This window comes from Bufo bufo, chromosome 6, assembly GCF_905171765.1.
Source record: "Bufo bufo chromosome 6, aBufBuf1.1, whole genome shotgun sequence".
Lineage (NCBI taxonomy): Eukaryota > Metazoa > Chordata > Amphibia > Anura > Bufonidae > Bufo > Bufo bufo.
In genome coordinates this window covers 2,381,493-2,407,032 of record NC_053394.1, presented here as the reverse complement: position 1 = coordinate 2,407,032, position 25,540 = coordinate 2,381,493, and the positions used below count along the sequence as shown (strand labels likewise).

The 25,540-nt window shown below is 43.7% G+C and overlaps 1 protein-coding gene across 1 annotated transcript in view; it reads left to right on the top strand.

Annotated features, from left to right (window-relative positions):
• Positions 1-23,532, top strand: part of EMX2 (empty spiracles homeobox 2) — a 71,952-nt gene extending 48,420 nt beyond the window's left edge. Inside the window, exons 2-3 of the mRNA XM_040435668.1 lie at positions 11,329-11,513; positions 23,160-23,532. Of these exons, the coding sequence (XP_040291602.1) occupies positions 11,329-11,513; positions 23,160-23,327 (353 nt within the window). The 3' untranslated portion in view covers positions 23,328-23,532. The remainder of the gene's footprint in view (positions 1-11,328; positions 11,514-23,159) is intronic.
• The last annotated feature ends 2,008 nt before the right edge of the window (positions 23,533-25,540 follow it).

Sequence of the window (25,540 nt, the reverse complement as noted above, 5' to 3'; positions counted from 1 at the left end):
AGCAGACAGTATCACACAGGACAGGATTAGATACACAGCTCAGCAGACAGTATCACACAGGACAGGATTAGATACACAGCTCAGCAGACAGTATCACACAGGAGAGGATTAGATACACAGCTCAGCAGACAGTATCACACAGGATAGGATTAGATACACAGCTCAGCAGACAGTATCACACAGGATAGGATTAGATACACAGCTCAGCAGACAGTATCACACAGGAGAGGATTAGATACACAGCTCAGCAGACTGTATCACACAGGATAGGATTAGATACACAGCTCAGCAGACAGTATCACACAGGATAGGATTAGATACACAGCTCAGCAGACAGTATCACACAGGAGAGGATTAGATACACAGCTCAGCAGACAGTATCACACAGGACAGGATTAGATACACAGCTCAGCAGACAGTATCACACAGGATAGAATTAGATACACAGCTCAGCAGACAGTATCACAGAGGATAGGATTAGATACACAGCTCAGCAGACAGTATCACACAGGTCAGGATTAGATACACAGCTCAGCAGACAGTATCACACAGGATAGGATTAGATACACAGCTCAGCAGGCAGTATCACACAGGATAGGATTAGATACACAGCTCAGCAGACAGTATCACACAGGATAGGATTAGATACACAGCTCAGCAGACAGTATCACACAGGATAGGATTAGATACACAGCTCAGCAGACAGTATCACACAGGATAGGATTAGATACACAGCTCAGCAGACAGTATCACACAGGATAGGATTAGATACACAGCTCAGCAGACAGTATCACAGAGGAGAGGATTAGATACACAGCTCAGCAGACAGTATCACACAGGATAGGATTAGATACACAGCTCAGCAGGCAGTATCACACAGGAGAGGATTAGATACACAGCTCAGCAGACAGTATCACACAGGATAGGATTAGATACACAGCTCAGCAGACAGTATCACACAGGATAGGATTAGATACACAGCTCAGCAGACAGTATCACACAGGACAGGATTAGATACACAGCTCAGCAGACAGTATCACACGGGATAGGATTAGATACACAGCTCAGCAGACAGTATCACACAGGATAGGATTAGATACACAGCTCAGCAGACAGTATCACACAGGATAGGATTAGATACACAGCTCAGCAGACAGTATCACACAGGATAGGATTAGATACACAGCTCAGCAGACAGTATCACACAGGATAGGATTAGATACACAGCTCAGCAGACAGTATCACATAGGATAGGATTAGATACACAGCTCAGCAGACAGTATCACACAGGATAGGATTAGATACACAGCTCAGCAGACAGTATCACACAGGACAGGATTAGATACACAGCTCAGCAGACAGTATCACACAGGATAGGATTAGATACACAGCTCAGCAGACAGTATCACACAGGATAGGATTAGATACACAGCTCAGCAGACAGTATCACACAGGATAGGATTAGATACACAGCTCAGCAGACAGTATCACACAGGATAGGATTAGATACACAGCTCAGCAGACAGTATCACACAGGATAGGATTAGATACACAGCTCAGCAGACAGTATCACACAGGATAGGATTAGATACACAGCTCAGCAGACAGTGGGGCAGGGTGCTGTAGAGGTCACTGTTATAGGTGGATACTGTCTATATCTTTTAACGACACACAGAAACATTAAGGCTCAGTTCACACCTGAGCGTTTTACAGAGCGTTCCTACGCGCTGTAAAACGCTCAACAAGGAGAAACCAATGCTTCCCTATCGGCATGGTTCTCACCTGGGCGTTTTACAGCGCGTACGATCGCGCTGTAAAACGCCCGACGCTCAAACAAGTGCATGAGCGTTTTTTCGGGCGTTTGTCGCGCGTTCCCGTACATAGACTTTCAGGAACGCGCGACAATGTGTGTTCACTTGTCTCTGTATGCGCGCTTGTGAACGCCCGTACAATCGCGCATACAGAGCGCTCCTTTCAGAACGCTCTGGTGTGAACCCAGCGTAAATGAAATCTACCGGTGGGAAGCCGCGTCCTTCTGCTAGAAAATACAGTGGATAAAATGTCAGGTTTCTGTGATGTAAAAAAATGAGACAAAGATAAATAATTTCAAAACTTTTTCCACCTTTAATGTGACCTATAAACTGTACAACTCAATGGAAAAACAAACGGAAATCTTTTAGGTGGAGGGAAGAAAAAACACCTAAAATAATGTGGTTGCATAAGTGTGCACACCCTAAACTAATACTTTGTTGAAGCCCCTTTTGATGTTATTCCAGCCTCAGTCTTTTTGGGGATGAGTCTATCAGCATGGGCACATTTTGACTCTTCTTTGCAAAAACCCTCCAAATCTGTCAGATTGTGAGGGCATCTCCTGGGCACAGCCCTCTTCAGATCACCTCACAGATTGCGAGGGCATCTCCTGGGCACAGCCCTCTTCACATCACCCCACAGATTGCGAGGGCATCTCCTGGGCACAGCCCTCTTCAGATCACCCCACAGATTGTCAATCGGATTCAGGTCTGTGCTCTGGCTGGGCCGTTCCAAAACTGTCATCTTCTTCTGGTAAAGCCATTCCTTGGTTGATTTGGATGTCTGCTTTGTGTCGTTGTCATGCTGAAAGATGAAGTTCCCCTTCATGTTCAGCTTTCTAGCAGAACCCTGAAGGTTTGGTGCCAATATTGACCGGTATTTGGAGCCGTTCAGAATTCCCTCCAGCTTAACTAAGGCCCCAGTTCCAGCTGAAGAAGAACAGCCCCTTGGCATGATGCTGCCCCCACCAGGCTTCACTGTGGGGATGGGGTTCTTCTGGTGATGGGCAGTGTTGTTTTTGGGCCAAACATATCTTTTGGAATTATGGCCAAAATGTCCAACCTTGGTTTCATCAGACCATAACACCTTTTCCCAGATGCTTCTGGGAGACTTCAGATGTGTTTTTGCAGAATGTAGCCTGGCTTGGATGATTTTCTTGGTAAGAAGAGGCTTTCGTCTTGTCCATCTACCCCATAGCCCAGACATATGAAGAATACGGGAGATTGTTGTCACATGGACCACACGGCCAGGACTTGCCAGATATTCCTGCAGCTCCTGTAATGTTGCTGTAGGCCTCTTGGTCGCCTCCCAGACCAGTTTTCTTCTCGTCTTTTCATCAATTTTGGAGGGACGTCAAGTTCTTGGTGAGGTCACTGTTGGGCCATATTTCCTCCACTTGATGATGACGGTCTCCACTGTGTTCCATGGTAGATCTAATGCCTTGGACATTCTTTTGTCCCCTTCTCCTGACTGATACCTTCTAACAATGAGATCCCTCTGATGCTTTGGAAGCTCTCTGTGGACCGTGGCTTCTGCTGTGGGATGTGACTAAGAACATTTCAGGAAAGACCAACTAGAGCAGCTGAGCTTTATCTGGGGTTAGTCAGAGGCCCTTTACATGATGGCCGGTGTATGCCGACTGCTATCTAACAGGATTGTGAATGTGATTGCTTCATTCTGAACACAGCTACATCCCCAGTTATAGGAGGGTGTGCACACTTCTGCAACCACAATATTTTAGGTGTTTTTTTCTTCCCTCCACCTAAAAGATTTCAGTTTGTTTTTCAATTGAGTTGTACAGTTTATAGGTCACATTAAAGGTGGAAAAAGTTCTGAAATGATTTATCTTTGTCTCATTTTTTTTTTACATCACAGAAACCTGACATTATAACAGGGGCGTGTAGACTTTATATCCACTGTATATATATTGAGATGTATGTATACAGTTATATATAGTAAGGTGTATGTATATATATACAGTACAGACCAAAAGTTTGGACACACCTTCTCATTCAAAGAGTTTTCTTTATTTTCATGACTATGAAGGCATCAAAACTATGAATTAACACATGTGGAATTATATACATAGCAAACAAGTGTGAAACAACTGAAAATATGTCATATTCTAGGTTCTTCAAAGTAGCCACCTTTTGCTTTGATTACTGCTTTGCACACTCTTGGCATTCTCTTGATGAGCTTCAAGAGGTAGTCCCCTGGAATGGTCTTCCAACAGTCTTGAAGAAGTTCCCAGAGATGCTTAGCACTTGTTGGCCCTTTTGCCTTCACTCTGCGGTCCAGCTCACCCCAAACCATCTCGATTGGGTTCAGGTCCGGTGACTGTGGAGGCCAGGTCATCTGGTGCAGCACCCCATCACTCTCCTTCATGGTCAAATAGCCCTTACTTTCAAAGTTTTCCCAATTTTTCGGCTGACTGACTGACCTTCATTTCTTAAAGTAATGATGGCCACTCGTTTTTCTTTACTTAGCTGCTTTTTTCTTGCCATAATACAAATTCTAACAGTCTATTCAGTAGGACTATCAGCTGTGTATCCACCTGACTTCTCCTCAACACCACTGATGGTCCCAACCCCATTTATAAGGCAAGAAATCCCACTTATTAAACCTGACAGGGCACACCTGTGAAGTGAAGACCATTTCAGGGGACTACCTCTTGAAGCTCATCTAGAGAATGCCAAGAGTGTGCAAAGCAGTAATCAAAGCAAAAGGTGGCTACTTTGAAGAACCTAGAATATGACATATTTTCAGTTGTTTCACACTTGTTTGTTATGTATATAATTCCACATGTGTTAATTCATAGTTTTGATGCCTTCATAGTCATGGAAATAAAGAAAACTCTTTGAATGAGAAGGTGTGTCCAAACTTTTGGTCTGTACTGTATATAGTGGGTGGTGTGTATATATATATAGTGGGTGGTGTGTATACAGTTATGTATAGTAAGGTGTATATATATATATAGTTGGTGGTGTGTATACAGTTATGTATAGTAAGGTGTATATATATATATATATATATATATATATATATTCCTGCTGGCAGGGATGGGAAAGACAACGAGGAGGAGGGGGGGGGGATATCATCATATCCCTCATCCTCCTCTGGACAACTCTCTGGTGTGGCCCTTCCAAGCCCATCCAATTTTTTAGCAAAGGGCCCCTCTGCTTACCAGCTAAGGGACTATTCGAGGATGGAGGAAGGGGGCAAACAATAAAGCAAGACAAATTGGAGATAGTTAACCTTTCATCGTCTACACTAAGTAATTTGGAAATTGGCCTCTTACAAAAAGGACTCTCTTTTGTCCCGACTACCAAATTCAACGCTTTCATGTGGGTCAAGGATTTGCATCTTTTTGGCAGGAAATTAAATTGGCAGACAGGCCTGTGAACAATCGGCGATTTACCCGATATTCATATTTTAGGGGATCTATGGGAGGAAGGGTCTAGATTGCCCGGACAAGGCCCATTCACAGAACTTAGACCAAAGAGCAAGAGACTACCCCCCCCCCTCCATGAGTTCAGATCATAGTGATATATTTCTTGAATTGGTGACTTCTGAACTGGAAAAAATAACAGACCTCCCCACCTGTAGAGAAAGGCACACCAAAGGGCCCATTTTTAAGGATGAGGAGGAACTGTTCGGACGTGGAGGGATTTTACCAGGAGTCGAGAAAACTCAGTGATCGGTGTAAAGATGGAGGGTGTCCGGAATCGACTCTGAGAGAAGCGTTTAAATACTCTCGGGATCAGGATCGGAACGAATTTCTGAATCCCAAAAATAAATTGCGTGGTCATGAAGAAAATATTATCCGTATCATCTCTATCTTTGATACAGAAAATAAGGAACTTAGAGACATTCCCCATACTGAGAATGGATCCGGACCTCTCTGATGCGGTCCCTCCACGTCCGTACTTTTCGTAAAGGAAGGAGCCCGCGGGACCATCTTGTACACAGCCACTATTCCAGCCCGAAACAGATGGGCACTTGGCTTGACCGTAAGCCTTTGGGAATGTTTCAATGTGGCCGATGTAAGGCCTATATCCAATATCAAGATCAATACCTGTTCCACTAACGGCCAAAGATTTGTCCTCAGGGATTTTGTTAACTGTAAAAGTAATGGTGCGATCTACTTGTGCCCAAAATACTGTACAGGCAAAACATGCAGAGAACTGCGACCAAGAGTGAGCACGTTAATGATGTGAACACCAGTAGATAACCGTGTGTTGGAAGTAGATGGAGGTAGGCCTGAGGTCCTCAGCACTGGAAGTGGATCGACAATCCCAAAGAGGCGCTGATTGGGACCGACGGATTCTGCAAATAGAATCCGAATGGATTTATCGCTTTCGATCCCAGTCCCCCCATGGGACTTAATGAAAGATTGACCTTCTCATGTTTTTTATGGGGTCTCAGATGTCTTTGGTGTAGTAGGGGGTCGGTTTGGTCTATTGTCCTCTCCTTCCCCTTTATGATATGTATAAGGGGCGATGGAACTGGCTGTGATCACCGACGCGGGAAGCGTCATAATACAAAGGGCCTTCATCTAGCAGTATTTCTGTTTATTGTTTTGGCTGCAGTACATGTCGCAGTGGGGGTCATTATCTATGTAACACTCACGCAGATTGTGGGCAGCCCAATCTCTAATGGCCCAATAAACAATACGTCTCCCCTTCTCTTTGTGAGTTTGAATCTAAATCTTGAGAGGCACCGATGATATCAGCGCTACTGATAAATGCCTTCACTATCTGTGGAACACATTTCCGTAAAGTTGAACGCATTTACCGGACTTTCGCCATTCAGGAGACGCACGTGGAGCTGGCATGTGCTCCATTAGCTGGAAGTACTGCGCATAAACTAGCGCTATAAGAAGGGGTAAAATTATTCTCCGGGGACGCATCCATATCGCGGAAGGACCCCAGAGCAATGGACATAATGGGAATCCGCCAAACATATACGTGAGAGGTCCTTTGGAGCACTATCTGTTATTTATCTATTACCTAATTCCGGGTAATCAATCACTGGCGTATTGTAATAGGGGAGTATTAATACCCTAATGTCCGGGGAATGACCTCTAGGGCTCCATCAATTGTAGACGATATATCGGTTTCTAACTATTTATCTAATTGATTATGAATTGTGGGATCACAGATGGTTAAAGAGGACCTTTCACCGATTCTTACCCTATGAACTAACTATACAGACATGTAGAGCGGCGCCCGGGGATCTCCCTGCACTTACTATTATCCCCGGGCACCGCTCCGTTCTGCCGCTATGCCCTCCGGTATCTCCGTTCCCTAAGTTATGGTAGGCGGAGTCTGCCCTTGTTCTTCTGTAGCGCTGGCCAATCGCATTGCAGAGCTCACAGCCTGGGAGAAAATAACCTCCCAGGCTGTGAGCTCTGCGCTGCGATTGGCCAGCGCTAGGGCAGACTCCGCCTACCATAACTTAGTGACTGGAATCTCCGCCTACTATAACTTAGTGAGCGGAGATACCGGAGGGCATAGCGGGAGAACGGAGCGGCGCCCAGGGATAATAGTAAGTGCAGGGAGATCCCCGGGTGCCGCTCCACATGTCGGTATAGTTAGTTCATAGGGTAATAATCGGTGAAAGGTCCTCTTTAAAGGATTGATTGATGTGTCTTTAACCCTTCAAGACAATTCATCTTGGTCTTGAAATGTCATGTTTTTGAAGGATTTAACTGTGTATTAACCTGTGGGCATAATAACTAGAGATAATATTACTGGTATCTCTGTGTCTTACACAGATCTGAGGCCCCCACTGTGATCATGTTTATCTGAGATTTATGTCCTTGCAACTATAGTTTTTTTTCCTTTTTAAATTTTTTCATTATTGATTTATCTTGTGTTGATGAATAATTTCCCCATAGTATTCCCCTGATGAACCGCTATGGGGAAACGCGTTGGGAGTGTTTAGGGTAATGAGAGGGTGAGGCAGGGCAGGTACCGGACCACAGGCCCCCCACCATCAGGGTGTTCCTGTGGGTTGAGCTACTAGCCAGGGATCTGGCAGGGACATCTTCTTTCCAAAGTGAACCCCTGTAGGTCTCCCCTGTAAATTTGAGGATTTATGTTTATGATCTATTGATATGAGATGGGGATGTTTGCTTAATTGCAGTTTTAGAGTATATCGAAATAAAGTATTATTGAGATAGTTATTAAAAGTTAAGGTATATATATATATAGTGGGTGGTGTGTATACAGTTATATATAGTAAGGTGTGTATATGTATGTATAGTGGGTGGTGTGTATACAGTTATATATAGTAAGGTGTATATATATATATAGTGGGTGGTGTGTATACAGTTATATATAGTAAGGTGTGTATATGTATGTATAGTGGGTGGTGTGTATACAGTTATATATAGTAAGGTGTATATATGTATGTATAGTGGGTGGTGTGTATACAGTTATATATAGTAAGGTGTATATATATAGTGGGTGGTGTGTATACAGTTATATATAGTAAGGTGTATATATATATAGTGGGTGGTGTGTATACAGTTATATATAGTAAGGTGTGTGTATATATATAGTGGGTGGTGTGTATACAGTTATATATAGTAAGGTGTATATATGTATGTATAGTGGGTGGTGTGTATACAGTTATATATAGTAAGGTGTATATATATATATATGTATAGTGGGTGGTGTGTATACAGTTATATATAGTAAGGTGTGTATATATATATATGTATAGTGGGTGGTGTGTATACAGTTATATATAGTAAGGTGTGTATATATATACTCTACAGAGGACAGTATACAATATATATATACAGGTCCTTCTCAAAAAATTAGCATATTGTGATAAAGTCCATTATTTTCTGTAATGTACTGATAAACATTAGACTTTCATATATTTTAGATTCATTACACACAACTGAAGTAGTTCAAGCCTTTTCTTGTTTTAATATTGATGATTTTGGCATACAGCTCATGAAAACCCCAAATTCCTATCTCAAAAAATTAGCATATCATGAAAAGGTTCTCTAAACGAGCTATTAACCTAATCATCTGAATCAACTAATTAACTCTAAACACCTGCAAAAGATTCCTGAGGCTTTTAAAAACTCCCACCCTGGTTCATTACTCAAAACCGCAATCATGGGTACGACTGCCGACCTGACTGCTGTCCAGAAGGCCATCATTGACACCCTCAAGCAAGAGGGTAAGACACAGAAAGAAATTTCTGAACGAATAGGCTGTTCCCAGAGTGCTGTATCAAGGCACCTCAGTGGGAAGTCTGTGGGAAGGAAAAAGTGTGGCAGAAAACGCTGCACAACGAGAAGAGGTGACCGGACCCTGAGGAAGATTGTGGAGAAGGACCGATTCCAGACCTTGGGGGACCTGCGGAAGCAGTGGATTGAGTCTGGAGTAGAAACATCCAGAGCCACCGTGTACAGGCGTGTGCAGGAAATGGGCTACAGGTGCCGCATTCCCCAGGTCAAGCCACTTTTGAACCAGAAACAGCGGCAGAAGCGCCTGACCTGGGCTACAGAGAAGCAGCACTGGACTGTTGCTCAGTGGTCCAAAGTACTTTTTTTCGGATGAAAGCAAATTTTGCATGTCATTCGGAAATCAAGGTGCCAGAGTCTGGAGGAAGACTGGGGAGAGGGAAATGCCAAAATGCCTGAAGTCCAGTGTCAAGTCCCCACAGTCAGTGATGGTCTGGGGTGCCATGTCAGCTGCTGGTGTTGGTCCACTGTGTTTTATCAAGGGCAGGGTCAATGCAGCTAGCTATCAGGAGAGTTTGGAGCACTTCATGCTTCCATCTGCTGAAAAGCTTTATGGAGATGAAGATTTCATTTTTCAGCACGACCTGGCACCTGCTCACAGCGCCAAAACCACTGGTAAATGGTTACTGACCATGGTATTACTGGGCTCAATTGGCCTGCCAACTCTCCTGACCTGAACCCCATAGAGAATCTGTGGGATATTGGGAAGAGAAAGCTGAGAGACGCAAGACCCAACACTCTGGATGAGGCCGCTATGGAAGCATCCTGGGCCCCCATAACACCTCAGCAGGGCCACAGGCTGATCGCCTCCATGCCACATTGCCGCATTGAAGCCGTCATTTCTGCAGAAGGATTCCCCACCAAGTATTGAGGGCAGAACTGAACTTAATTATTAGAAGGTTGACTTTTTTTGTATTAAAAACACTTTTCTTTTATTGGTCGGATGAAATATGCTAATTTTTTTAGATAGGAATTTTGGGTTTTCATGAGCTTTATGCCAAAATCATCAATATTAAAACAAGAAAAGGCTTGAACTACTTCAGTTGTGTGTAATGAATCTAAAATATATGAAAGTCTAATGTTTATCAGTACATTACAGAAAATAATGAACTTTATCACAATATGCTCATTTTTTGAGAAGGACCTGTATATATACTACAGAGGACAGTACACTATATACAGTACAGACCAAAAGTTTGGACACACCTTCTCATTCAAAGAGTTTTCTTTATTTTCATGACTATGAAGGCATCAAAACTATGAATTAACACATGTGGAATTATATACATAACAAACAAGTGTGAAACAACTGAAAATATGTCCTATTCTAGGTTCTTCAAAGTAGCCACCTTTTGCTTTGATTACTGCTTTGCACACTCTTGGCATTCTCTTGATGAGCTTCAAGAGGTAGTCCCCTGAAATGGTCTTCACTTCACAGGTGTGCCCTGTCAGGTTTAATAAGTGGGATTTCTTGCCTTATAAATGGGGTTGGGACCATCAGTGGCGTTGAGGAGAAGTCAGGTGGATACACAGCTGATAGTCCTACTGAATAGACTGTTAGAATTTGTATTATGGCAAGAAAAAAGCAGCTAAGTAAAGAAAAACGAGTGGCCATCATTACTTTAAGAAATGAAGGTCAGTCAGTCAGCCGAAAAATTGGGAAAACTTTGAAAGTAAGGGCTATTTGACCATGAAGGAGAGTGATGGGGTGCTGCGCCAGATGACCTGGCCTCCACAGTCACCGGACCTGAACCCAATCGAGATGGTTTGGGGTGAGCTGGACCGCAGAGTGAAGGCAAAAGGGCCAACAAGTGCTAAGCATCTCTGGGAACTCCTTCAAGACTGTTGGAAGACCATTTCAGGGGACTACCTCTTGAAGCTCATCAAGAGAATGCCAAGAGTGTGCAAAGCAGTAATCAAAGCAAAAGGTGGCTACTTTGAAGAACCTAGAATATGACATATTTTCAGTTGTTTCACACTTGTTTCTTGTGTATATAATTCCACATGTGTTAATTCATAGTTTTGATGCCTTCATAGTCATGAAAATAAAGAAAACTCTTTGAATGAGAAGGTGTGTCCAAACTTTTGGTCTGTACTATATATATATATATAGTTGGTGGTGTGTATACAGTTATATATAGTAAGGTGTGTATATATATATATAGTGGGGTGTGTGACTGATGCCAGGGTCGAGGGGGGTGTGTGCTGCTGGATTCTGCCCCGGCTGAGCCTGCTCACTGCTCTCTCCACAGGTAATGACACAAGTGCAGAGAGCTTCCTATTGCACAATGCTTTGGCCCGAAAACCCAAGCGGATCCGAACTGCCTTCTCCCCGTCCCAGTTACTGCGGCTGGAGCACGCCTTTGAGAAGAACCACTATGTGGTCGGCGCAGAGAGGAAGCAGCTGGCGCACAGCCTGAGCCTCACAGAGACGCAGGTACTGATTCCCGAGCCTGACTACAAGACCTGGTACTGACCCTCAAACCTGGGCACAAGACCTGGTACTGACCCTCAAACCTGACCACAAGACCTGGTACTGACCCTCAAACCTGGGCACAAGACCTGGTACTGACCCTCGAACCTGGGCACACAGCCTGGTACTAACCCCTGAGCCCTGGCACATGGCCTGGTACTGATTCCCGAGCCTGGGCACACAGCCTGTAGTAACCCTCGAGCCTAGGCACACGGCTTGGTACTGACCCCTGAGTCTGTATTATTAGCATTAATAATACAGTATTATGATTAATACAGTGCTAGTATTTTATTATCTTCCTCCTGGGCCTAATTGTCAGCTTCAGTATTGTATTATCTTCCTCCTCCTCCTGGGCCTGGTTGTCAGCTGCAGTATTATACTATTGTTATGTTCCTCCTCCGCCTGGGACTGGTTGTCAGCTGCAATATAATATTAATGTTAACTTCCTCCTCCTCCTGGACCTGATTGTCAGCTTCAGTATTTTATTATTATTTTATTCCTCCTGGGCCTGGTTGTCAGCTGCAGTATTATACTATTATTATCTTCCTCTTCCTGGTTGTCAGCTGCAGTATTATATTTTTATTATCGTCCTCCTCTACTGGGCCTGGTTGTCAGCTGCAGTATTGTATTATTGGTCCTCCTCTTGGGCCAGTTTACAGAATGTGCAGTGAGTGTATGAGGATTACAGTACGCTTATAGAAGGTGCAGTGAGTGTATAGGAGTTGAAGTAACTTTACAGAAGGTGCAATGAGTGAATGAAAGTTGCATTAAGTTTACAGAAGGTGCAGTGAGTGTATGAGAATTACAGTAAACTTATAAAAGGTGCAGTAAGTGTATCAGGGTTGCAGTAAGTTAACAGAAGGTGCAGTGAGTGTATGAGAGTTAAAGAAACTTTACAGAAGGTGCAGTGAGTATGAGTTACAGTAAGTTTACAGAAGGTGCAGTTAGTGTATGAGAGTTACAGTAAGTTTACAGAAGGTGCAGTTAGTGTATGAGAGTTACAGTAAGTTTACAGAAGGTGCAGTGAGTGTATAGGAGTAGAAGTATATTAACAGAAGGTGCAGTTAGTGTATGAGAGTTACAGTAAGTTTACAGAAGGTGCAGTGAGTGTATGAGAGTTACAGTAAGTTTACAGAAGGTGCAGTGAGTGTATAGGAGTAGAAGTATATTAACAGAAGGTGCAGTGAGTGTATAAGAGTTGCAGTAAGTTTGCAGATGGTGCAGTAAGTGAATGAGAGTTACAGTACAATTACAGAAGATGCAGAGAGTGTATAGGAATTGGAGTATATTAACAGAAGGTGCAGTGAGTGTATGAGAGTTGCAGTGAGTTTACAGAAGATGCAGTGAGAGAATGAGAGTTGTGGTAAGTTTACAAAAAGTGTAGTGAGTGTATGAGAGTTGCAGTAAGTTTACAGAATGTGCAGCAAGTGTATGAGAGTTGCAGTAAGTTTAAAGAAGGTGCAGTGAGTGAAAGAGAGTTGCAGTAAGTTTACAGAAAGTGCAGTGATTATATGAGAGTTGCAGTAAGTTTACAGACGGTGCAGTTAGTGTAGTAGAGTTAAAGAAACTTTACAGAAGGTGCAGAGAGTATGAGTTGCAGTAAGTTTACAGAAGGTGCAATGAGTGAATGACATTTGCAGTAAGTTTACAGAAGGTGCAGTGAGTGTATAAGAGTTGCAGTATGTTTACAGAAGGTGCCGTTAAATAGCAGAGTTGCAGTAAGTTTACAGAATGTGCAGTGAAAGAATAAAAGTTGCAGTAAGTTTGCAAAAAGTGCAGTGATTATATAAGAGTTGCAGTAAGTTTACAGAAGGTGCCGTTAGTGTATGAGAGTTACAGTAAGTTTACAGAAGGTGCAGTGAGTGTATAGGAGTAGAAGTATATTAACAGAAGGTGCAGTGAGTGTATGAGAGTTGCAGTAAGTTTGCAGATGGTGCAGTAAGTGAATGAGAGTTGCAGTACGTTTACAGAAGATGCAGAGAGTGTATAGGAATTGGAGTATATTAACAGAAGGTGCAGTGAGTGTATGAGAGTTGCAGTGAGTTTACAGAATATGCATTGAGTGTGAGAATTGCAGTAAGTTTACAGAAGGTGCAGTGAGTGTATGAGGGTTGCAGTAAGTTTACAGAAGGTGCAGTGAGTGTATGAGGGTTGCAGTAAGTTTACAGAAGGTGCAGTAAGTGTATATGAGTTTCAGTAAGTTTACACAAGGTGCAGAGAGTGCATGGGTGTGAAAGAGAACCTTTTACTACTCCTGACATGTCTGTTTTAATAGCTACTAGAAGTTATGAATGAATTGCTAGCAGTCTGCAGTAACAGTACAAAGGGGTAGTAACAAATGGGGGGGGGGGGGGTACCTGTTTGAAATTGGCAGGACTGATTGGATAGAGTGAGTCTGTGCAGGTACACACCCATAACTAGTTTTCACCCCTCTGTACCCTTACTACAGACTGCTAGCAATTCATTCCTAACATCTAGCAGGAGTAATAAAAGAATGGTACAACATAGACCATAAGAATAGATGCTCCAGAATTGTTATTACATGGGGAATGCATGAAGCTATTAAAACAAGCATGTCAGGAGAAGTGAAAGGTCCTCTTTAAAGTAAGTTTACACAAGGTGCAATGAGTGAATGAGAGTTGCAGTGAGTGTATAGGAGTTGAAGTAAGTTTACAAAGGTGCAATGAGTGTATGAGAGTTGCAATAATAGTATGAGGGTTTCAGTAAGTTTACAGAAGGTACATTGAGTATATGAGGGTTGCAGTAAGTTTACAAAATGTGCAGTGAGTGTATGAGGGTTTCATTAAGTTTACAGAAGATGCAGTGAGTGAATGAGGGTTGCAGTAGGTTTACAGAAGGTGCAGTGAATGTAGGAGGGTTGCAGTAAGTTTACAGAAGATGCAGTGAGTGAATGAGGGTTGCAGTAAGTTTACAGAAGGTGCAGTGAGTGTATGAGAGTTGCAGTATGTTTTTAGAAGGTGCAGTGAGTGTATGAGAGTTACAGTAAATTTACAGAAAGTGCAGTGAGTGTATGGGGGTTGCAGTAAGCTTACAGAAGGTGCTATGAGTGTATAGGAGTTGAAGTAAATTTACAGAAGGTGCAGTGAGTATATAAGGGGTTGCAGTAGGTTTCCAGAAGGCGCAGTTAATGTAGGAGGGTTGCAGTAAGTTTACAGAAGGTGCAATAAGTGTATGAGGGTTGCAGTAGGTTTATAGATGTGCAGTGAGTGTATGAGGGTTTTAGTAAGCTTACACAAGGTGCAGTGAGTTTGAGGGTTGCAGTAAGTTTACAGAAGGTGCAGTGAGTATATTAGAGTTGCAGTAAGTTTAAAGAAGGCACAGTGAGTGTATGAGGGTTGCAGTAAGTTTAAAGAAGGTGAAGTGAATGTAGGAGGGTTGCAGTAGGTTTACAGAAGGTGCAGTGAGTGTATGAGAGTTTCAGTAATTTTTCAGAAGGTGCAGTGAGTGTATGAAAGTTGCAGTAAGTTTATAGAAGGTGCAGTGAGTGTATGAGAGTTGCAGTAAGTTTATAGAAGGTGCAGTGAGTGTATGAGAGTTGCACTAAGTTTATATAAGGTGCAGTGAGTGTATGAGGTTTGCAGAAAGTTTACAGAAGGTGCAGTGAATGCAGGAGGGTTGCAGTAAGATTATAGAAGGTGCAGTGAGTGTATGAGACTTTCACTAAGTTTATAGAAGGTGAAGTGAGTGTATGAGGGTTGCAGTAAGTTTACAGAAGGTTTAGTGAGTGTATGAGAGTTACAGTAAATTTACAGAAAGTTCAGTGAGTGTATGAGAGTTGCAGTAAGTTTACAGAAGGTGCATTAAGTGTATAGGAGTTGAAGTACGTTTACAGAAGGTGCAGTGAGTGTATGAGGGTTGCAGTAGGTTTACAGAAGGTGCAGTGAGTGTCTGAGAGTTGCAGTAATTTTACAGAAGATACAGTGAATGTAGGAGGGTTGCAGTAAGTTTACATAAGGTGCAGTGAATGTAGGAGGGTTGTAAGTTTACAGAAGGTACAGTGAGTGTATGAGGGTTGCAGTAAGTTTACAGACGGTGCAGTGAGTGTATAGGAGTTGAAGTAAGTTTACAGAAGGTGCAGTGAGTGTATGAGACTTTCACTAAGTTTATAGAAGGTGCAGTGAGTGTATGAGGGTTGCAGTAAGTTTACAGAAGGTTTAGTGAGTGTATGAGAGTTACAGTAAATTTACAGAAAGTTCAGTGAGTGTATGAGAGTTGCAGTAAGCTTACAGAAGGTGCATTGAATGTATAGGAGTTGAAGTAAGTTTACAGAAGGTGCAGTGAGTGTATGAGGGTTGCAGTAAGTTTACAGAAGGTGCAGTGAATGTAGGAGGGTTGTAAGTTTACAGAAGGTACAGTGAGTGTATGAGGGTTGCAGTAAGTTTACAGAAGGTGCAGTCAGTGTATAGGAGTTGAAGTAAGTTTACAGAAGGTGCAGTGAGTGTATGAGACTTTCACTAAGTTTATAGAAGGTGCAGTGAGTGTATGAGGGTTGCAGTAAGTTTACAGAAGGTTTAGAGAGTGTATGAGAGTAACAATAAATTTACAGAAAGTTCAGTGAGTGTATGAGAGTTGCAGTAAGCTTACAGAAGGTGCATTGAATGTATAGGAGTTGAAGTAAGTTTACAGAAGGTGCAGTGAGTGTATGAGGGTTGCAGTAAGTTTACAGAAAGTGCAGTGAATGTAGGAGGGTTGTAAGTTTACAAAATGTACAGTGAGTGTATGAGGGCTGCAGTAAGTTTACATAAGGTGCAGTGAGTGTCTGAGAGTTGCAGTAAGTTTACAGAAGGTGCAGTGAATGTAGGAGGGTTGTAGTAAGGTTACAGAAGGTGCAGTGAATGTAGGAGGGTTGTAGTAAGTTTACGGAAGGTGCAGTGAGAGTATGAGAGTTTCAGTAGGTTTACAGAAGATGCAGTCAGTGTATGAGGTTTGCTGTAGGTTTACAGAAGGTGCAGTGAATGTAGGAGGATTGCAGTAAGTTTTCAGAACGTGCAGTGAATGTATGAGGGTTGCAATAGGTTTACAGAAGGTGCAGTTAATGTATTAGGGTTGCAGTAAGTTTTTCAGAAGGTGCAGTGAGTGTATAAGGGTTGCAGTAGGTTTACAGAAGGTGCAGTGATTGTATGAGGGTTGCAGTAAGCTTACAGAAGGTGCATTGAGTGTATCGGAGTTGAAGTAAGTTTACAGAAGGTGCAGTGAATGTAGGAGGGTTGCAGTAAGTTCACAAAAGGTGCAGTTTGTGTATGAGGATTGCAGTAGGTTTACAGAAGGTGCAGTGAATGTAGGAGGGTTGCAGTAAGTTTACAGAAGGTGCAGTGAGTTTATGAGGGTTGCAGTAAATTTACAGAAGGTGCAGTAAGTGTATGAGGGTTGCAGTAGGATTACAGAAGGTGCAGTTAATGTAGGAGGGTTGCAATAAGTTTACAGAAGGTGCAGTGAGTGTATGAGGGTTGCAGTAGGTTTACAGAAGGTGCAGTTAGTGTATGACAGTTGCGGTAAGTTTACAGAAGGTGCAGTTAATGTATTAGGGTTGCAGTAAGTTTATAGAAGGTGCAGTGAGTATATAAGGGTTGCAGTAGGTTTACAGAAGGTGCAGTGAGTTTATGAGGGTTGCAGTAAGCTTACAGAAGGTGCATTGAGTGTATCGGAGTTGAAGTAAGTTTACAGAACGTGCAGTGAATGTAGGAGGGTTGCAGTAAGTTCACAGAAGGTGCAGTGAGTGTATGAGGATTGCAGTAGGTTTACAGAAGGTGCAGTGAATGTAGGAGGGTTGCAGTAAGTTTACAGAAGGTGAAGTGAGTTTATGAGGGTTGCAGTAAGTTTACAGAACGTGCAGTGAGTGTATGAGGGTTGCAGTAGGTTTACAGAAGGTGCTGTGAGTGTCTGAGAGTTGCAGTAAGTTTACAAAAAGTGCCGTGAGTGTATGAGAGTTGCAATAGGTTTACAGAAGGTGCAGTTAATGTGTTAGGGTTGCAGTAAGTTTTTCAGAAGGTGCAGTGAGTGTATAAGGGTTGCAGTAGGTTTACAGAAGGTGCAGTGAGTGTATGAGGGTTGCAGTAAGCTTACAGAAGGTGCATTGAGTGTATCGGAGTTGAAGTAAGTTTACAGAAGGTGCAGTGAATGTAGGAGGGTTGCAGTAAGTTCACAGAAGGTGCAGTGGGTGTATGAGGATTGCAGTAGGATTACAGAAGGTGCAGTAAATGTAGGAGGGTTGCAGTAAGTTTACAGAAGGTGCAGTGAGTTTATGAGGGTTGCAGTAAGTTTCCAGAAGGTGCAGTGAGTGTATGAGGGTTGCAGTAGGATTACAGAAGGTGCAGTTAATGTAGGAGGGTTGCAATAAGTTTACAGAAGGTTCAGTGAGTGTATGAGGGTTGCAGTAGGTTTACAGAAGGTGCAGTTAGTGTATGACAGTTGCAGTAAGTTTACAGAAGGTGCAGTGAGTGTATGAGGGTTGCAATAAGTTTACAGAAGGTGCAGTGAATGTAGGAGGTTTGCAGTAAGTTTACAGAACGTGCAGTGAGTGTATGAGGGTTGCAGTAGGTTTACAGAAGGTGCAGTTAATGTATTAGGGTTGCAGTAAGTTTATAGAAGGTGCAGTGAGTGTATAAGGGTTGCAGTAGGTTTACAGAAGGTGCAGTGAGTGTATGAGGGTTGCAGTAAGCTTACAGAAGGTGCATTGAGTGTATCGGAGTTGAAGTAAGTTTACAGAACGTGCAGTGAATGTAGGAGGGTTGCAGTAAGTTCACAGAAGGTGCAGTGAGTGTATGAGGATTGCAGTAGGTTTACAGAAGGTGCAGTGAATGTAGGAGGGTTGCAGTAAGTTTACAGAAGGTGCAGTGAGTTTATGAGGGTTGCAGTAAGTTTACAGAACGTGTAGTGAGTGTATGAGGGTTGCAGTAGGTTTACAGAAGGTGCAGTGAGTGTCTGAGAGTTGCAGTAAGTTTACAGAAGGTGCAGTGAGTGTATGAGAGTTGCAGTAAGTTTACAAAAAGTGCCGTGAGTGTATGAGAGTTGCAGTAAGTTTACAGAAGGTGCAGTGAATGTAGGAGGTTTGCAGTAAGTTTACAGAAGGTACAGTGAGTGCATAAGGGTTGCAGTAAGTTTACATAAGGTGCAGTGAGAGTATGAGAGTTGCAGTAGGTTTACAGAAGATGCAGTGAGTGTATGAGGTTTGCAGTAGGTTTACAGAAGGTGCAGTTAATGTATTAGGGTTGTAGTAAGTTTTTCAGAAGGTGCAGTGAGTGTATAAGGGTTGTAGTAAGTTTTTCAGAAGGTGCAGTGAGTGTATAAGGGTTGCAGTAGGTTTACAGAAGGTGCAGTGAGTGTATGAGGGTTGCAGTAGGTTTACAGAAGGTGCAGTGAGTGTATGAGGGTTGCAGTATGTTTATAGAAGGTGCAGTTATGTAGCAGAGTTGTAGTGATTACTGCAGAGCGGTGTCATGAGCTTTGGAGATGGAGAACAATATTTGGAAGCAGAGGGATGGCGGGTGTTGGGCGCTGGCGCTAATTTTATGTGGTTTCTCTAGATATTGGTCGCATTTAGGAGCGGGAGGTGTTGGCCGGAGAATTTGCACTTGTCACTAATCTAATTCACTGTGTGACCCGGCGGGAGTGAGTGACGGACCAGTCTGTTTCTGTGTATCGTCCTGGCATGACAGTGTTTGGAGGGCGGCGGTAAGTGGCCCTCACTGGGTGTCCACTGTAATAGCAGCTGCAGAAGAGAGGGGCCCGTCCGATATCCAAGCAGTAAGGGCTCCAGAAGTGGAAATGTATTACCCTCCAGAGCCGCCCACAAAACATAGATGGAGAGGAAGATGAGGGCGGACGCTGCTCGAATTCTATCTGAGGAGGGAAATCACCCGTCGTTACTACTACACCCAACAGGGAGGGAATCTGATATCCAGAGGAAAGACTGTAATAATGAAAGGAGGAGGAGGAGACCGAATGATGCAAATAATTACTATAAAATAATCCTAAATCACAATAATAATAATGAGAGGAGGAGACGGAGTCGTCAGTTGATCAATGAAATTAGTTGTCAGTTCCGTGTTGTTGGTTGACAATTACCTTGTTTGTCAATTGTTATAAGTTGTCAGGATATTTTATATATATATATTTTTTTTTATTCTCTTTATTTCGATTTTATAAAAACATATACATTTATACACGGATCATGAAAATTCAACAATAAGAAAATCCATATTACAAATTAATAAATATTATTATAACTTTTTTTTCTTTTTTCCTGTTTTACCCCTAATACCCACCCACCGCCCCGAGGGAGAGGGAGAGGGACGGGGGGAAAAAAAACAAAAAACACAAGAGTAACTTCCAGCCCTAATATAGCCATTTTTTCCATATTTCATCAAGTTTTTTAGATTTTTTGATATAGCATTCAGTAACCCGTTCCACTTTGATCAAGTTGACAACTGCTTCTCGCCACCGTCCCACTGTCGGGGGATCTTCCTTTACCCATTTCCTTAATATAAGGAGTCTAGCTTGGAAAAGTACTTCACCCAAAACCAATGGTGTCTCTTTATTTAACTTCAGATGTTCGGTTGCCCCTAATATACAAACTACTGGGTCGTCAAACACATGAACCTCCAAACGTACGAATACAATCTCAGCTATTTCTTTCTATCTAAACAATCTGGGGAGTCTCCAAAAACAGTGCATTAGGTCTGCGTTCTCTCCCCTACATTTTGGGCACTTCTCTGAGGCTCTCACGCCCATTCTCTTTAACATCCAAGGGGATCGATGTCATCTATGCAGTAAAAAAACTGTGATATCTTATGTGAACCCCTGTCCGACACCATAACAGAACTTCTAAGGGCGTCTTTCCATTTCGTTGTCAGGATATTAGTTGTCTGTTGCATTGGTCCAGCAGTGAGGAGGTATATAGGGGGCAGTATAGCAGTGAGGAGGTATATAGGGGCAGTATAGCAGTGAGGAGGTATATAGGGGGCAGTATAGCAGTGAGGGGTATATAGGGGGCAGTATAGCAGTGAGGGGTATATAGGGGGCAGTATAGCAGTGAGGAGGTATATAGGGGGCAGTATAGCAGTGAGGAGGTATATAGGGGGCAGTATAGCAGTGAGGGGGTATATAGGGGGCAGTATAGCAGTGAGGGGGTATATAGGGGGCAGTATAGCAGTGAGGGGGTATATAGGGGTCAGTATAGCAGTGAGGGGGTATATAGGGGGCAGTATAGCAGTGAGGAGGTATATAGGGGTCAGTATAGCAGTGAGGGGGTATATAGGTGGCAGTATAGCAGTGAGGGGGTATATAGGGGGCAGTATAGCAGTGAGGGGGTATATAGGGGGCAGTATAGCAGTGAGGAGGTATATAGGGGGCAGTATAGCAGTGAGGGGGTATATAGGGGGCAGTATAGCAGTGAGGGGGTATATAGGGGGCAGTATAGCAGTGAGGGGGTATATAGGGGGCAGTATAGCAGTGAGGAGGTATATAGGGGGCAGTATAGCAGTGAGGGGGTATATAGGGGTCAGTATAGCAGTGATGGGGTATATAGGGGGCAGTATAGCAGTGAGGAGGTATATAGGGGTCAGTATAGCAATGAGGGGGTATATAGGGGGCAGTATAGCAGTGAGGGGGTATATAGGGGGCAGTATAGCAGTGAGGGGGTATATAGGGGGCAGTATAGCAGTGAGGAGGTATATAGGGGCAGTATAGCAGTGAGGGGGTATATAGGGGGCAGTATAGCAGTGAGGGGGTATATAGGGGGCAGTATAGCAGTGAGGAGGTATATAGGGGGCAGTATAGCAGTGAGGAGGTATATAGGGGTCAGTATAGCAGTGAGGGGGTATATAGGGGGCAGTATAGCAGTGAGGGGGTATATAGGGGGCAGTATAGCAGTGAGGGGGTATATAGGGGGCAGTATAGCAGTGAGGGGGTATATAGGGGGCAGTATAGCAGTGAGGGGGTATATAGGGGGCAGTATAGCAGTGAGGGGGTATATAGGGGGCAGTATAGCAGTGAGGAGGTATATAGGGGGCAGTATAGCAATGAGGAGGTATATAGGTGGCAGTATAGCAGTGAGGGGGTATATAGGGGCAGTATAGCAGTGAGGGGGTATATAGGGGGCAGTATAGCAATGAGGAGGTATATAGGGGGCAGTATAGCAGTGAGGAGGTATATAGGGGTCAGTATAGCAGTGAGGGGGTATATAGGGGGCAGTATAGCAGTGAGGAGGTATATGGGGGCAGTATAGCAGTGAGGGGTATATAGGGGGCAGTATAGCAGTGAGGAGGTATATAGGGGGCAGTATAGCAGTGAGGAGGTATATATGGCGCAGCATAGCAGTGAGGGGGATATGTGGGGCAGTATATCAGTGAGGAGGTATATAGGGGGCAGTAAAGCAGTGAGGGGGATATAGGGGGCAGTATAGCAGTGAGGGGAATATAGGGGGCAGTATAGCAGTGAGGAGGTATATGGGGGGCAGTATAGCAGTGAGGAGGTATATAGGGGGCAGTATAGCAGTGAGGAGGTATATGGGGGGCAGTATAGCAGTGAGGAGGTATATAGGGGGCAGTATAGCAGTGAGGAGGTATATAGGGGGCAGTATAGCAGTGAGGAGGTATATAGGGGCAGTATAGCAGTGAGGAGGTATATAGGGGGCAGTAAAGCAGTGAGGGGGATATAGGGGGCAGTATAGCAGTGAGGAGGTATATAGGGGGCAGTATAGCAGTGAGGGGGATATAGGTGGCAGTATAGCAGTGAGGAGGTATATGGGGGGCAGTATAGCAGTGAGGAGGTATATAGGGGGCAGTATAGCAGTGAGGAGGTATATAGGGGGCAGTATAGCAGTGAGGAGGTATATGGGGGGCAGTATAGCAGTAAGGGGGGATATAGGTGGCAGAATAGCAGTGAGGGGGATATAGGGGGCAGTATAGCAGTGAGGGGGATATAGGGGGCAGTATAGCAGTGAGGAGGTATATAGGTGGCAGTATAGCAGTGAGGGGGATATAGGGGGCAGTATAGCAGTGAGGGGGATATAGGTGGCAGTATAGCAGTGAGGAGGTATATAGGGGGCAGTATAGCAGTGAGGGGGTATATAGGGGGCAGTATAGCAGTGAGGGGTATATAGGGGTCAGTATAGCAGTGAGGGGGTATATAGGGGGCAGTATAGCAGTGAGGGGGATATGGGGGGCAGTATAGCAGTGAGGGGGATATAGGGGGCAGTATAGCAGTGAGAGGGATATGGGGGGCAGTATAGCAGTGAGGGGGGATATAGGGGGCAGTATAGCAGTGAGGAGGTATATGGGGGGCAGTATAGCAGTGAGGGGGGATATAGGGGGCAGTATAGCAGTGAGGGGGGATATAGGGGGCAGTATAGCAGTGAGGAGGTATATGGGGGGCAGTATAGCAGTGAGGGGGATATAGGGGGCAGTATAGCAGTGAGGGGGATATAGGGGGCAGTATAGCAGTGAGGAGGTATAAAGGGGGCAGTATAGCAGTGAGGGGGATATAGGGGGCATTACTGTGTCAGTCGGATATGTATTAGGACTCGCACAGAAAACGCAGGGCTGCCGCAGGTGTGATCTGAGGCTTATTCCCGCCTTTTGTGTCTTGCAGGTAAAAGTTTGGTTCCAGAACCGGAGGACGAAGTTCAAGCGGCAGAAGCTGGAGGAGGAAGGCTCGGACTCTTCCCAGAAGAAGAAGGGCACCCACCACATCAACCGCTGGAGGATCGCCACCAAGCAGGCCAGCCCCGAGGAGATCGACGTCACATCGGACGATTAACATTGCGACATTCGGCACTTTTCAGGACACTTTTGTATACTGGGGCCGGCGATGGACAGGAGTGGCCCCCGGGGCCCCCCGCCGGGCGGAGACGCTGGAGTATATGTGGATCCGCGGACCTGCTCCGCACACTGCTGCCGGAGGACGTGTAAATGGCGCAGAGGTGTCGCGGATTGTACAGACGTCTGTGTGTTGTGGTGACACTTCCGAGAAGTATGATGATGACCTGTCAATATTTTGTCAATAAAGAGTCATTATTACCCCGATGTGTGCGGCCTCCAAGTGTCGCAGCGCCTTGTCGCACCTGCCCGGGTGATGTCCGCGATAAAGGCGCTCATTTGTCTCTTCTTCCTACAAGAGCTCCCGGCCCTTTGTGAAAGTGCAAATCAGATGATGCGATTATCCGGCCGCGATCTGGGGGAGGGGCAGACTTGTCGCACAGGGGGCACTTTCGGCGCTGATAAAGCGGATTAGCTCGGAGGATTAGGGCTGATGCTAATGAGGGGCCCCCACAGCTCCATTATCCGGGGCCCCTCTCTGCTCGCCGCTGATAATAGCGCCATGAAGCCGGCCTGCGACTTTCATGTCCCAGAGCAGATAAAGCGGCAGCTGCGGATCTGGGCTCAGCAGACAAGTGTCGCAGGCGTTCAGACACCGCTGGGCGACATTCGCCGGCTGCAGGCAGCTTCTGGTCTCACCGCATTTTCTGCGACATTTCATTTGCATCTCAGGGAAAAAGAAAGTAAAAGCAAAACCTTTATCCTGATGATTAATAAAGAGAAGAAAGATTGAGACCTTTAACTGTGTACAAAATGTACTGCCCTATAATACTGTACATACTGCCCTATAATACTGTATATACTGCCCTATAATACTGTATATACTGCCCTATAGTACTGTATATACTGCCCTATAATACTGTACATACTGCCCTATAATACTGTATATACTGCCCTATTATACTGTGTATACTGCCCTATAATACTGTATATACTGCCCTATAGTACTGTATATACTGTCCTATAATACTGTATATACTGCCCTATAATACTGTACATACTGCCCTATAATACTGTATATACTGCCCTATAATACTGTATATACTGCCCTATAATACTGTATATACTGCCCTATTATACTGTATATACTGCCCTATTATACTGTATATACTGCCCTATAATACTGTACATACTGCCCTATAATACTGTACATACTGCCCTATAATACTGTATGTACTGCCCTATAATACTGTATATACTGCCCTATAATACTGTACATACTGTCCTATAATACTGTATATACTGCCCTATAATACTGTACATACTGCCCTATAATACTGTATATACTGCCCTATAATACTGTATATACTGCCCTATAATACTGTACATACTGCCCTATAGTACTGTATATACTGCCCTATTATACTGTATATACTGCCCTATAATACTGTACATACTGCCCTATAATACTGTACATACTGCCCTATAATACTGTATATACTGCCCTATAATACTGTATATACTGCCCTATAATACTGTACATACTGCCCTATAGTACTGTATATACTGCCCTATTATACTGTATATACTGCCCTATAATACTGTACATACTGCCCTATAATACTGTATATACTGCCCTATAATACTGTATATACTGTGTATACGGCCCTATAGTAATGTATACACTGTATATACTGCCCTATAATACTGTATATACTGCCCTATAGTAATGTATATACTGTGTATACTGCCCTATAATACTGTATATACTGTCCTATAATACTGTATATACTGTCCTATAATACTGTACATACTGCCCTATAATACTGTATATACTACCCTATTATACTGTATATACTGCCCTATAGTACTGTATATACTGTCCTATAGTACTGTATATACTGCCCTATAGTACTGTATATACTGTCCTATAATACTGTATATACTGCCCTATAATACTGTATATACTGCCCTATTATACTGTATATACTGCCCTATAGTACTGTATATACTGCCCTATAGTACTGTACATACTGCCCTATAATACTGTACATACTGCCCTATAATACTGTATATACTGCCCTATTATACTGTATATACTGCCCTATAGTACTGTATATACTGTCCTATAATACTGTACATACTGCCCTATAATACTGTATATACTGCCCTATTATACTGTATATACTGTGCTATAATACTGTTTATACTGCC